Below are 15,800 nucleotides of genomic sequence, written 5' to 3'. Positions count from 1 at the left end.
ACACACACACACACACACACACACACACACACACACACACACACACACACACACACACACACACACACACACACACACACTCTTATCCCATTGCTTTCAGCATTCAACCCATTTTCAGGTGATCCGGTACAAATGACTCCACTGTGGAGATCAGGGACTATTGACCTTGGACACTATGTTGAATATAAAACTAAAATTGTGTCATAAGAGCCATTCTTTATATGGTATTTACCAGTTTTGAATTACTGTATGTCTCTTGCTGGAGTTATGTATTTTTTCTGCATTTCCTAAAATATATTAAACTGAAATATTAGTCAGTTAGTCATTTATGAAAAGTTAGGTTTATATTCCTTTCAATTAGTGTCTTCTCGGTGATTGTATGCCCTTAAAATGGGACCAACACTTGTCTTCTCTCAGTGGGGATGGATCCTGAGTGTAGCAACAGTTCATGGTAAAAAAGAATAAAGTGGGACATCATCTTTATGTGAAGTTCCTGACGTAAGAAGAGACAGAAAGCTTCAATGGTCCTCTGACACTGACTTCACCCTGTCAAGAAATGTCGCCCAATGAAAAAAATGATTTATAGATACAGCAATGACGTCCTACTTTTATGTTCATGCTGAGAGCTGACGCACAATGGTTGGGTAACCTGAGACGTAAAAAGCATGCTCTCGTCTCAGACGTGTAGGATTTGGATATTGGTTGAAAGTCACTCTTTTCTAAATTATTCTAACTTTTTGACTGCACAAATAAGGAAAAGGAACACACAATAATCTGAGCCCTTGTGGGTGTACATAAAAGCGTTTGACATTTTTAAAAAGCTGGAGAGAAATTAGTTTCACACGACATTTGTAATATTAGTTTTGGGAACGACGCTCACATTAATCATCGTATTAAGGCAGGGATCCTCAAAGTGTGGTGCGCGCACCCCCTGTGGGGCGCGAGTGTAATGGCAGCTGAGCACCTTGAAATACATAAATAATTAAATAAATAATTTAAACACTTTTTAATGGAGGATTAACAGTTTAAATATTTAAATTCATTCACGTAAATCATTTGTAATTTTCAATTAAAAAACGTTTTGGGAAAATTTTAAATAAAAAAAAACAAACCCAAAATGCACTTGGCTTTCTCCTAGCTACGTGCTAGCTTGTTGTGATAGCAACAACAATAATATGCCGAAATGCTTAACTGGTTGAAAACGGGCAGTCTGTCCGGTATTAAATCTGGGAGAAATGAAAGAGGACAGGATACACTGGCCACAACTGAGAGCTGTGCAGTCTACCAGGCTGAAGCAATCGAGCAGGAAAAGGAGAGTGATGATGACGAGACAGGGGAAACTTAAAATGAGGAGCACAGAACACAGAAAACTCACCCGCATACTTCATTGGGAGAAGGGGGTAAAGAACACAATGTTACTCGTACTCGAAAGAGAAAATATGATGTTGAACTTGGGCCTATGTTATTTTGATTCTTTGTGGCGGAGTAGCATATTTGTTACCATTTAATAACTGTTACAGCTTGTTAAATAGGCCTATTTGTTACATAGTAATAACTGCTGTTCATCACTCATCTGTAGTCGGCTCGCTCAGCGACCATTTTGACTTAAAATATTATTATTGTCATTTTTATATTGTCACTATTATTCTCCCCACCGTTTCTAAAGAGAGAGATCATTAGGCCCATTAATGCACAATGTATTCTGTGTTAACAGGAGCCTATATTATTAAACTTGATATGGCTATAAAGACTACGCCTTTCTGTCTTTTCTTTTCATGTTTCGGGCATTGGGGTGTGTCAGCTAAGTCGGGAGGTAGAAGTGGGTGCGTGGACTGAAACGTTTGGGAACTGCTGTATTAAGGCACAAACAGCAGTGTGTCATTATGTTGAGCTGTTATTAGCACTTTGCTTGAGTCTTCCTCTAGAAGCAAAAAGAGACCATTAGAGACTTAAATCTTTCAGAGATGCAGTGATGAATAGAATCACCCCATTCTATACACCCATACTGTGATTTGAGACTTTAAATATCTATTTCAAAACAGTTTTTTTTTATTTATTTTTTTTATTCTCTTTATAGAAAGACTTGAACTTCTTTTAATTGCACTAATTTCTTTGATTTAAGAAAAGTACCTGCTGGAAAGATGAAAAATAACTGATAAAAATAACCCACTTTAAGTTGGGAGCAAGATCTTCATGAGATCAAATGTTTTTTCATTACTATGCCTCAGATCAGGGTCACAAGGATATTTTAACACCTTTTACTGAAACATTCTGTCTCCTTCTGTCTGTCAGTGTTAATGTGAGAATGTTCTCATGGTGTTATCACACCAGTTTCCTATAGCATAATTCTTTGTTGATTTGTTCAGCTAAATTGAACCATAATGATCATAAATCGTAGCTGACTACCTTTTTCTTTTGTTTCATTTCTTGCTCGTCTTGTTAGCATCAATCACGGACGACAGCCACTGCTGTTGACTGCCTCGTCGTATAAACCACCTTCTCTGAAGGTTATTTTTCTTTTCATCAGACAAACAAGCTCCTGTTTCCATTTCAGTTAGAGGTCTAGCTCATTTCAATGATAAAGGATTCTTGTTCAATTCAAATCAAATATTAGCTTGATGTGTTCTTAAATAATTGCCCCAACCATACTGTCAAATGTGATGTAAAAGAACACTTGCGGGTCTGAGGGCTGAGCTGACGTAGTTTCAGAGCTCTGACTGCTGCATCCGCTGACTCAGAAGTCAATTTTCTTTACATAAAATAACAGAAGAAAGGAAAGGGCAAACAAGGGAGAGAGGTTTATTCCAATAGAAAAGAAGAAAAAATGTACTTTCAACTTGGAGGGAGGGTCTGTCTACCAAAGAAAAATACAGTAATTCAAACGCCTCCTAATGGCTCTTACAGCTGCCATCATTACAGACATGTCACTGCAGATGGAAGGATCTGAGCATTTCTGCTGCAGAGCAGTGACAATCCACACATTTAGTTTCAAATAATAGACAATAAATTTTGAGAATTGAGGGAAAATTGTACAATAATTTACAAATAAATCCAGGAAATATAAATATGATAATAAGATGCTACTGTGTGTGAGAAGGTAGTTGTATAATCCCAAGGGTCCATAATTCAACTTCCCAACAGGATGTTGAATTATGGATTGTGAATTGTCTCCAGAACTATAACAGATTCAAGTCTCTTTTACTTGGTGATGCGATATGTAGAACCTGAATGCGCGGCAATAAATTCAGCCTACACACTCTACCAGCTATTTGCATGTCAACACACAATAAATTTAGCGCTCCGTCAAATCATTGTTCCACTTGTCCTGCTGTTATAAATTTACCAGTAGGCTGAGTCAGTGTTTCCCGGATGTACATGGAGGAGAATGATACATGAAAATAGAAAAGCTATCACCGCCAACAAAATGACATTAATAGACGTGAGCGATTTAGCTGACATAAAAACGCTTTACACAAGAGGTGTGGATAAGCGCTCGTGGAATTTGGCTAATCGCTCGGCTGGCTATAATGAATTTGAGAACACTGCTGTCAAATATGAATCAAACAGGAGTTCCTGTGGAGAAACACAGTCTGGGGGAGACAGAGGGGGGAGTGGGGGATAACCAGACCACGAGAGAGTAGGAAACAACCGCCTCAGATGGCTGCTGGGATATGAACCTGTGATGGAGAGCAACGCCCTCATCACCTTAAGGGGTCACGAAACAACAGTGTCACCGCTGAATGGGTAGAGGTAATCACAGTGTGTTTGTGTGTGAGGCAAAATGTGCTTGTGGAAAAAAGTGTGGCTGTACGTTATGTTGTAAGTGTGCATGTGTGTGTGTGCGTGTGCTCTCAGTGGCCAAACAGAAATGATGACCCCAGGATTTCTGGGGCCCAGAAGCCCGACCAGGCATCTTTTATTAACTACTACGGTTGGCCGAGTGTCTGTGTGAGAGCTCAAACAGTGCATGTCATCAAAATGTGTAATTAAAAGTCAGTGTGTCAATGTTTCCCCTCCTGCTCTGTTTACCCCTTGCTATCTCGTCCATGCTGGCTCCCTACCATGTAAATAAGCCTGTTTTTAATCTATAGCCAGTCATGCGGATAGGTAAAACCTCATTCCATTACCCAGAGAGGAGGAAAAGATGAGGAAGACAACATCAGGAGCTACTACTGCAATCTTCTATTTATCTTCTGTCTGGTGATTTATTATATTTTGTTTGCCAAAGTATAACAAGAATGTTTTGTGATGATGTAGTAGGGTGAGGAGGTATATAAAGAAAACTCTGCTTTATTCCAGATGTTCATGTGAAGTTTCTATCAAAGGTATAACTGTGAGTGAGAAGCACATTACTACTTTTTGTTTGTTTGTTTGTTTGTTTGTTTGTTTTGTTAGTAATCACACCAAGAATGATATCTTTAGAAAATAAAAAATTGTCTTCCACTTTTTCTAGAAACAAAGGAGTCTCATTTCCAGAAACATATTCAGCCTTTTCAATTTGTCAATTTTCCATCAAGAGTATTATAATCTATTTAATTGATATATTAATGAAAGAAAGGACATTATTTTATACATGAAAGCTTAATTCTGCCAAATGTAAGTTAGGGCTTTGGCTGACATGGTGATGTGGCTCAAAACACCTCCAATAAAAGTAATATTGATGTTCAGAAGAAACTGATCCGAAGTGAAATATATTGCGGTAAAAGCAGAATGACATGTTGTTATAATCTGGTAACACAACGACGCAACATAAAGTTGGCAGTGTTGTTGTGTAACTGATTTCCAGTGTTGTTTCATCTACTGAGTGAAGCGTCTGACTTCAGATCACCATTAGCGATGCACAAAACAGAAGAGAATGACTTCATGACTGTTACTGAAATACATTTTGGGAGTCAGAACTTTTAATTGGCTGCAGCAGCAGCTGGTGTGATTAAATTATAGTGGACAAACCTGCTGATGAAAGCATTGTAGTTGAAATCTTGCCAGTTGTAATGATTGGACTGATTTAAGTGATTTATTTCTTCTAGGTTGACAAGGGAATCGGGACCAAGTCCAGCTGTGCTGCACATCTTTTGAAACTGGGATAATTCTTTTTTTTGTTGTTGTTGTAATTGTTTGGAAAGTAAAAGAAAGAAAGCATTAACTTGCAATCATCTCAAATTCAAAGCCCACTCTAAGCAAACCTCAATCAGGATCTTTAAACTTTTAATATGTGAGGTTGCTCAAATGGAAATAATGGAAATAAGAAAAAATTAGGAGAAACAAGGGACTCTTTTTGCCATTACTGTTAACTGTTGTATAACATAATCTGCTTTGGGACTGTTTCTTTAGAGGATGAAGCAAAAATGTGGAAATATTTCAACAGGAGGAAAAAAGATTACAGCTTCCAGCTCAACAGATCAGATCTAAACACTCTAGAGAAGCAAACTGCAGAGGTCTGAAGTGAAATGTATTAAATCTTATAACATGTACTTTCAATGGTTGGCATTTCTCATGAATGATGCAGGTCATTTGAGCACATGGAAGTATTTTTGAGCCTTTCTCGGTCGGAATCATTCCCTTTAGGGCCGCTCAGACATAAATGTAAGCACTCATGGCAGCGTGTTAGACGGGAGCTTCGCAAGAGCTGCATACAACTATGCATGACACCATCCATGCACCCACCGACACACACACACACACACACACACACACACACACACACACACACACACACACACACACACACACACACACACACACACACACACACACACACACACAGACATACACACACACATACACACTGGCTGACTTACGAAGACACTCTCCATCAACAGCGTTGAGGAAATGCCCATCTTGGCAGCTCGTCCTGCAGTAACCGCTATGTAGGGAGGCCAGGGGAGGGCAGGAGGTGCAGTCGGCCTGGGAGGGGCCACCACAAGTCTGGCAAGATGGATGGCATGCTGATAAGATGAAAGTATAGGAACAGAGTGGAAGGAAAGAAGGCAAGGAGCAAAAGAAAGGAAGAAGGAAACAAATACATCATTATAGAACATTTCAGGATCGCTCAAATAAAACAGTAATAACCCAAGTTGTTTAAAAATGAATTAGATACTTGTCTATCATCTTCCTATATGAGTGTCTGAGAGTCAGCTGGAGGGGTGTCACTCCAGCAAAGGTAATAAAGAAGCATACTTTAATGATCCCCGTAGGTTAATAGTTTTTTCTACTCTTATTTGTATGTCACACACATATGCACACATATACACACACACACACACACACACACACAAGGGACCTGTACACATGCACATACAGAAAGAACAATGGAAGAACGGAAGGCCAGTTTTGTCTTTGTTGCATCCATTGAACAACTTGTGGGGGACAGTGCCTTGCTCCAAGGTGCCTCAGCAGTGCTCTATAAATTTTTGGTCTGCATGAGTCTTGAGCCGGCCACCCTCCGGTCCCCAGCCCAACACCCAGTGGACTGAGCTACTGTCGCCAGATACATAAAAACGAGAAGTTTTTTTTTTCAGTTTTTATTTTTCATGATTAAAAACACTTTTCTTTAAGAGATCTGAGGACACGTCAGGTGGGACGGGGGAGGGGTATACATTTTTGGCAGCAAATAAGGTCGAAACCTGTAGAGTGGCAATGTAATGGTTTTCATTAAAGAGGGGGATTATAGAGGGGGCAGGAGAGCCCTGCTAAGCTCTTTTTAAAGGTCCACATGCTTTGGTGGATCGTGTACATAAATCACTACACACTAGGAACCTGGTGCAATGTAGAGATATTTACATCACGTAGCAGTATATCTGAGGAATGGGTGTACGCGTGTTTTATACAGTAAAGCAAAGAGAATATTGAAACAATTTTAGAAACAAGCCAGTAAAAGTTTTCAGCATAGCTGGAAGTCAGTCGTGATCAGATCAGGTGAGAGAGAATGAAGGAGCGGCTCAGCGGAGCAGGGATGAGGAGAGACCGGGTTCATTACAAGTCTTTAGTGTTGTAGTGATTCCTCTCTCTCCCTTATCTATAACCCCGTGTAGCAACACACACACACACACACACACACACACACACACACACACACACACAAACACACACACACACACACACACACCGTTTGAGTGGCTGCGGTCCAAAAAGTCTGGAAGCTAAAAGGCTTAAATTTAAGCATGCGTTATTTATGCAAATAAAGATTGTTACAAAATGTCATGTATTTAAGAAAACCCTCACACTGTGTGCTACAATAGAGCTCAATATTACAATGTTTTTGTAATAGTCATTTCTTTTCATTGTCACACGAAGCAAACTCTGAGTGTAGTTATAGGTATGTGAGGATGTGTGCACTCACCTTCGCACTGGGCTTCCTGGCTGAAGAAGCCTTGCGGGCAGCTGGGGACGCAGCGACCCTGGTGCAGGTTGGATGGGGAGGGACAGGATGTGCAGTTGTCTGCAGATGGCCCACCACAGAGCCAGCAGGAGGGGTGACACTCTGAAAAGGACACAGAACCATTTTTATACAAAGAAAATCCATTAAGCAACAACCAGACACAAGATGCAACACCAGCTGTGCACACACTCACCTTTCCTACTTCTAAAATAAAGAGAATGAGATGACAGATAGAGATTGCACCAGAATCTAACTTTTTAGAGTGGACTTTTTCTGAATGCTGAAAAGGTAAAGGGCTATGAGCACGAAAATGTCTTTTATTGTGATCTCTTCGAAGCAACCACATCTGTACTATTGTAGAACAGAGGGCAGTGAACTGAGGGCTTGTTTTCTTGCACACAAGACAACTTGAACTTGGCACCAATGTTAAAATAATACATCTACACTGAATACAAGAATATCCTTATTGCATTAAAGCAATGCATCTAAAGTAGCTGCAATCTCTGTACATCTACACCTGAACCGGAGCCAATTTTCACTGCTATTTTCTCAACTGTCAGACACTCTGCTGCATCCTGTCCCTTCCCTGTGGGAGTTCTTTTTCAAGCTGAATGTCACAGGTTGTAGTAAGTGCTGTCAATTAGAAGCATTCTAACGCTCAGATGAGGCTGACAGCAAGCTTCACCAATCAGAAGTTGTGCATTAACACCAGAATCAGGGCCAGCTCGGATAGGTAGAGCCAAAAGGGACAAAAGCCAGCAAAGACATTTAAAATATGCTTTGCTGCTTAGTTGGGACTATTTAGCTTAACATAATACTACTCATGGATAACTTTCAGGATAATTTAAATCGGAGGGAGTATTGGTTTTGATGCTGGAAGGATGGTTAAAGTTTTACAATATAATGTGGTTTCAAATGGTTGGAAGGCATTAATTAAATACAGCACAGAGTAGGAATACATGATGCTTAACGGGAAAGAATTAAACAGGTATAAAAAAAACCTCCGTATCTGATTTATGACTGTTCTTTCATTGTTCTGTTTCTAGATTTTTAATCATTAGTAACTGTAAGTGTTCTTTATTCGCAAATCTGGTGAAAGAGAACGGCCGACAGCTTTTTGTTCATCTTTGGGCTTATTTCAGGTCTGCCTTTGTACATTTAAGCAGCATTAAATTCAAAAGGTTTGACAACAGCTGCAACATTCCGGTTCTTGTGCTTTTGTTCCACACTTGGACTCAGATGTATAAAACTACACTGTCCCTGGATTATTTACCCTTTCCCTACATGTCCCGCCAGATTTCAGGACATGTCACCGCTGCTCCGAAACAGGCTTTTTGTGCAACCTTTGATGTCTGTTTTGGCAGCAGAGAAACAAATACATGCAAGGCGCTATCAGCTCTGGCACCTGAGCAGAGGCCACGAAATGGGTAGCTTCTGACGCTGGGGGCGGGAAACAAAAAAGACCCGTCGCCGACTGGCCGGGAGCATCGAGTGTTGAGTGTGTAGACAGTCTGTGCATGAGTACGAGTGTAATTATAATTACTACTCTCTTTCAGATTCTTTCAGAAGGCTGTCAGCTGTATCCGGATCTTGTTAACGGTGTGCATGACGGACACTGGCAGGAACAGACCCCCCACTAGAGCCAATACTGTGTGTGTGTGTGTGTGTGTGTGCGTGTGTGTGTGTGTGTGTGTGTGTGTGTGTGTGTGTGTGTGTGTGTGTGTGTGTGTGTGTGTGTGTGTGTGTGTGTGTGTGTGTGTGTGTTTTTCAACCTTATAGATCAGTTATAGATCAGGGAACTTGAAGAGAAGACTTAAAAAAAAACATGAGTGTCAGCTGAAACCATCATTTTGACGTTCCATCACTACCCACCCTCTCACCGCAACGACCCATAATGCTCTCTGTCAAATAAGGCAGCTAATTGCTTCACTGACAGAAGACAGACTATGTTTCCATAACTAAGTTTACCACCTCCTGACCCGGCTCCATGTGCAGCATATAAAGCATTCATGCCACATACACCTTCATTTCAACAGCCTAGCACACACACGTGCACGCATGCACACACACACGCACGCACGCACGCACACACACACACACACACACGAGGGAATACGAAACAGGCTCCCTGTCGTACTTAATTCATTCATGACTGGAGAGAATAAGAACAACAGGCCTCCTTTCTTTGTTTTATTGTTTTATATCTAATTTGTTGTGAAGTGGAAAGTGCATATCGATTCAGGTAATACACAAAGTCATGTGTGCAGGCATTTTCATCAACCATCATTTGGTGCACGCGCTCAGAGAATCGGATTCATTACATTGTTTTATGCTGATAGGATCATAATTTAAGGTGGATGCGGTCGATGAGACTGTGATTGAGTTTGAGGAGGTGAGTGCTCCTCGATGCCTTCCACAAATGATCCTCCTGGTACAACAGAGAGCTGATCATTACTTTAGCCTAGCAGAGAATTCACCTGCTACACAGCCCAAAGGAAGGCTTTAGCTCGTCTCTCTGTAGCATCCAGCATTCACATTGATCTTGGTGTGTTACTATACGCTAACTATGCTGGGAAATCTTTCAGTCGAAGGAAGCGCAAAGGTCATCACCATTCTTTTGTAATGCAAAGATGCAATTCCACTTTGACATCAAGATCCTCCTGAAATAACTGAAGTTTTCAAGGACTGTCTTTCCTCCACCCTGAAGGCAAACCTCACCTTTCCTGCTTTTATCTGTCGTCTCATTCTTCAGTACACACAGTAGGTACCCAAAGCTTAGGATAGATTCATAATGGGCCAGCTTCACATGTCAGTGGCATTCCTTTAGCTCAGCGACATTTGGTGGAATGTAAGTAGTCATTAGGACTAAACTTAGGAAGGTAAAAAATTTGGAGCACAAGATGAGGCAGCACCAAAAAAAGGAGAGGATGGAATGGACAAACAACATAGGACATGATTTTTTTATTTTTTTCAGAGCTTAGGAAGTGTTATAATAAGGTGCAAAGATGACTGGCACTGCTTCACTTTCATAGAATCATGTCTTATATTCTGCATGCATAATTCAACAGCAATTAACCGTTTGCAGAGGTAGTAGAAACAATATATAAATGACCTTAATAAAAACGTATAAATAAATTAAATAATATAGAATAGAAGGAGGAATTATGAATTTTAAGTCATGAACAAACCATCCAACACAGCTTGTGTCGAACACATGCATATAATTGCATAATCCAACCTTGATTACCCCTGCATGATTTATGACTTGGTTTGTTGATCCTTACTCCCTCATATGCTAAACAAACAACAACCACAACATCTCTAATTCTGTATAAATTCAGTTCAGGTTAAACCCCTCCAGTCTGAATGCCCCACCTGCTTATCGAGCAGCATTAAACCACCCACGCACCCACTCTCTGTGAGCGGGAAGGCTGCTGACTGGAGAGGAGAGGGATTTACAGCCTGGAATTTGCCCTCAGACATCAGGCAGCTTGTCAGCTCCAGCCCACTCCAACCTGAGAGTCTCCTGACCTGCGTCCTTTTCTGCTTTAGGACAGTAACTGCAGAGTGTTTTTCAGTACACACACACACACACACACACACACACACACACACACACACACACACACACACACACACACACACGCACACATATGCAAACATACACAGTGGTCTCCATTGTTCCCAGCCACACACCAGAGCCCACTGACATGCTACTGGCACTACATTGTTGCTGAGACAAGAGTGAAAAGTGATATAGAGCACTTATGAGTAGAGGTGTAAAGTCACGTCATTTATCGAGTTGATCCTCGGCTAATTGTGTTGAATCTTGTTTAGGAAGCGCTGAGGGAAGGAAACTAGATGAGCGTTTCTCCCAATAGCTGAAGTATAAAACGAGCAGCTCTACGTCTCTAGGGACTCCTGCCACTACAACGACATCACATGAGCTAAATGAGCTCACTTTAACCCAAGCTGAATAATCAATGCTGAATTTCCACAATGGCTACAACATGCGAACACAACCTTCACAAGGCAGCAGAACACAGAACTCATACAGAGTTGGATGACATCAGTGTCAGAAGCCTCACAGCTTCTGAATGCCATTCTCGATATCGATCATCAGTATGCACTGAGTCCATCGCCTGAGCTTTAAACAACGTCTTAACCTTCAGAAAGGGTTCAAACTCCTGTCAACAGGGGCAGCACAAAGGTTATTGCTAAAATCTTGTGGTGAATATGGTGATAAAGCCAGTCGTCGTCTAGCTCATCAACTACTGTATAGATAAAGACCGTCCAGTACATTAACAACTGATCCTGTTGAGATAGACAATATTTTTAAATCGTACTACTCTCCTCTTTATTCCTCTGAGTTCCCACTCAACAGTGATAATGTGTTCCAATTTCTTAGTAACTTGGATATCCCCAATATACTGTAGATCCCACGTTCTCTGTCCAACTTGAGACCCCTATAGAACTGTTTGAGGTCGTCTGCTCTATCATGTCTATACAATCAGGCAAAACCCCTGGTTCAGATGGTTTCATTGAGCTCCATTGATCTTTCTGTATTTGAGTTTGAGTTTGATGAAATTTAAAATTGTTCAAAGATTACATCTGTGAAGCTCAAGGCTATAAAAATATATATCCTGACACTGAGGACATCTGTGTTAGATGCCGAGGCACACCCTGTCACTTGACTCATACGTATACATCTTGTCTCAAACTTGATCATTACTGGAATTCCATCTTTAAAATCGTCTCAGAAATTTTAGGAATCATTCTGGAACCATGCACAATCACAGCCATATTTGTTGTTTCACCCATACACGTCCTTAGCAACACCCAGGCAAATGCTGTGGCATTTACCACTCTATCTTCTAGGCGTAGATTTTTACTTGATTGGAAATCACCACAACGTCCCCTTGTATCTGTTTGGTTGAAAGACATGTTGTTTTTTTATAATAGAAAAACTAAAATTTACCCTACTTGGGGACACAAGTACATTTTAAGCATTTTTTAATATACAATATTTTACAGTTTTATAAACCCTCCCATAATCTCAATTTTCTTTTTAATCCTATATGCCTAGCATGTACAGGACATATACCTATATCAATTATTGAGCAATATTAAATCCTCAGCTAAGGGCCACTGTTTTCCAGACTTTGCCAAATACCGTCCTGTGGCTGTTATGTAACAATCCACCAATGTAATTCACTGTTTAAATTTTTGTTGTTGTTTTTTTCAAGTTTTTGTTATATGTGTATTTGTATATTCGTGTGACATTCTAACCTCTATCTTGCACATGATTTGTCTCACTGAGCCCGTTAGGTCAAGGGAAGGGGCAGTTGGGTGGGTGGGAATTTTCTTTCTCTGATTTACATGTTGTACAAACTCTTTTTGCATAGCTTGGAAAATTAATAAAAATACCTTGCACAAAAAAAAAGTTTCTGAATCAGAAGGGGTGGGGGGGTGGGGAGGGGAGCGTAAAAGTGAGCTATGAAGATTTCCTCACGCCGTCTCTGTGAAATGAGATAGTTTTGTCTCTGTTCAAACCGTAATAGTGGTGTTTGTTTTGAGATGAAGATTACGTAGTGGAGGTAGACTTGATTTCGCGCTGTATTGGCTAAAAGCTGGTCTACTATAAACGCAGAGATACATGGATGTTCAATACGAACACCACTCGATTGGTAATTGTCTCTTTGGGATGATTAAGAGAAATCAATACTGCTAATTACTTTTCAATTTAAGTAAAGTAAACAAAAAAATTCCCAAGTGCCTGGGTCAATATGAGCTTAAAAATAAACTGTTGTTTAAAACACGCTATTACACAAATAGCTCCAGGCTATGGATTCTAATGTGAAGCAATCTCACGACTCCTTGCTGCTTGGATGAAATTGCTCAGAGTGATACAAAACAACTCCAATTTTCAGGATGTGGTCTTCAATTTTATATTTACAGCTTTAAGAAGCATAGAAATTGCAAATATTTTACTCAAATGTTTAAAAAAATTAAGAAAGATAAAATAAACACTCACTTTCTAAATGAACATGACAAAGATGCAAACAGAAGCAACATATGACACCTTTTCAAAGCTTACAGAATTCAGAGACCAGCAAAAAATTAACAGTATTTCTTAACAGTATTCCTGTCAAACTATGACTTTAAGCTGAGGCTCATCTTTCTGACTGAGCTTCTTTCCCCATACTAAGAAATAAGTACAAAATCTAAATAAATAATAAAAATTAAAAAGACTACTGATGTGGGACTGTGCCAGAAGAAGGGAGAGGAAACTTTGACAGCTCAGCAGAGAAATATTCCTTGGTCAAAGGGTAGATGGCAACATCATCAAGCAAAACACGTGTCATTAATTTCTTTAAAGTAACACACACAGAATTTTGAATAATTCATCTATTGATTCACAAACTTGTCTGAAACCACAATTTTGTTTGAAAATGAAATGGTATTAGATTTGACTAACTCTTAAGAATGACTTAAAGCTGAGACACGGTCTATAGAACTTTATTATTATAGAACTTGATTTTGAATTACAGAAATTAGAAAATCTGAGAAAAACAACAACTTCCTCCTGTTGTTAGGAAGACATGTTAACAAATCATTGGTTTGGAGGATTTGTGGACATGGCGTGAAAATTACAAACTGGTTATTATACACAAGAAAATGAGAATTTTTTTTCTAAATCAGACACATATTAATGTTTTTGAATATTTACTAAGTGAAAACCTAAACATAACTTCTTTACTGAGAAGAAATATTTTAAACCCGCTGTTGGGTCACGTAAACTTGATATCATTTCAGATAGCAGCAGCTGCAACAGATGAAAAATAAGCTGAGCGGAAAATAGCGTGGAACAAAGCGCCAGCATCGGCGAACAATTTGGATGTACTTTTGGAGCAGACGGCAGGTAGAAAAAACACCCTGCCAATCACTGATGGCCGTCTGTTCAGCATTAAGACAGCCCCAGACTGAGAGAGGATGGCTTCATTGATGGTGGTAAATGGGTAAGGTTGGACAGCACGCAGGTGGAGATATGACAGAGGTAGACAGAGCTGATTACAGTCTTTGCATCTGTTTTGTTTTTCTTATTCATTGGTGTCCCTCTGCTGTTATGACAAGGACCTGTCAGCTTGAGCGGTGTGTTTGTGACCAGGTAATAATTTATGCTCCTATCCCCTCAAATCGAAAAGCAACCTCAGAAATTAGCCCATTACACGCACAATTTCACACTCACAACAGCCTAATCAGTGTCACACTATCCCCCCTATTTCAAATGGAAAAACAGAAAGGCAATTCGAGACAACCTCTCAACACTACGCCAGAATGGTTGTTAATACTTCTGGAACTATGCCTTAGCTTCCAAGACTGAGGCATAGTCTTGGAAAATCAGGCATAGGAAAGAACACTTGAACAAATTGTTTGTCTTATATGTTTAGTTTGACTTGACATCTGAGACAATCCTCTCACTGCTTGATCTGTTCATTCTGCACTGAAGGCCATGATCAGCAGTTAGAAAAGGAAGCAACCCAACATTTGATGAAAATTGGCAACAACTAAATTCAGCATGCAGTATATTTAAATTCGTGATGAGGAAACAAACTGTTTTTTCTATAATGTCAAAAAGAGAGCTACCCATCATAAGCCTCTAAAGCCCAAAATGTCACCTGAAAGCAACAAATATTTTGCATTTTCAGGAAGATATTTATGTTCAAAAGTTGTTGTTCATGGATTTTCTGTCAGTAATTATTTCAGCATTTTTTATTCTCCAATTTAGACACCATTCGCAACAGGATGAGGATTCTTGCACTTTTCTTTGTCTTGGATTTCTTTTGGCCTCTGAGTGAAATCTACCTGGAACATTAATTACATACATTTTCACTTGTGTTTGGCTGATCTCTTATAATACATAACATGGGTCATAATTGACTTCCTAACTATCTCATTAAGTTGTTGACAATCATACACACTAAAAGTGCACACCTTTTGGTGTGTCTGATCCCTTTACAACTCAGCCCTTGGTGACCCTTGCTTTCTTGCACCTACCATACTTAACCTGGTCTCTCTGAGTAGATCAGCACGTTCACATTTTTCACCAAGCAGTCAGAGACATAAACATTAAGCGACACCCCTGAATTCAACATGTTTCCCTGACCTACACATTTTTGTGCCTCTGGCTTCCTGAGAATGTTGCTTTTTTGTGATTATATCACATCAGGTTTCAGAGATGCGTACCTAAAAAGGTATACAGTGCCCCATCGTTCCTCGCGGTTAATGCGTTCCAGAAACCACACGCAATTAACAAATTTCGCAGTAGAAGGACAAACTGTTTATCTTATTATTTATGGTAGTTTAAACGTTGATAAACCCTCCCTAACTCTAACCCTAACCCCTAACCCTAACCCTAACC

At 39.9% G+C, this 15,800-nt stretch overlaps 1 protein-coding gene across 1 annotated transcript in view; it reads right to left on the bottom strand.

The window, feature by feature from the left end:
* fras1 (Fraser extracellular matrix complex subunit 1) overlaps positions 1 to 15,800 on the bottom strand; it is a 214,319-nt gene that overhangs the window by 85,150 nt on the left and 113,369 nt on the right. The window contains exons 18-19 of the mRNA XM_068311677.1: positions 7,340 to 7,480; positions 5,799 to 5,945 (exon numbers count right to left, since the gene is read on the bottom strand). Coding sequence (XP_068167778.1) covers positions 5,799 to 5,945; positions 7,340 to 7,480 — 288 coding nt within the window. The remainder of the gene's footprint in view (positions 1 to 5,798; positions 5,946 to 7,339; positions 7,481 to 15,800) is intronic.

Source organism: Antennarius striatus, chromosome 3 (assembly GCF_040054535.1).
Source record: "Antennarius striatus isolate MH-2024 chromosome 3, ASM4005453v1, whole genome shotgun sequence".
Taxonomy (NCBI): Eukaryota; Metazoa; Chordata; class Actinopteri; order Lophiiformes; family Antennariidae; genus Antennarius; species Antennarius striatus.
The sequence above is the reverse complement of the archived record's forward strand: the minus strand, read 5'-3'. Positions and strand labels throughout refer to the sequence as shown.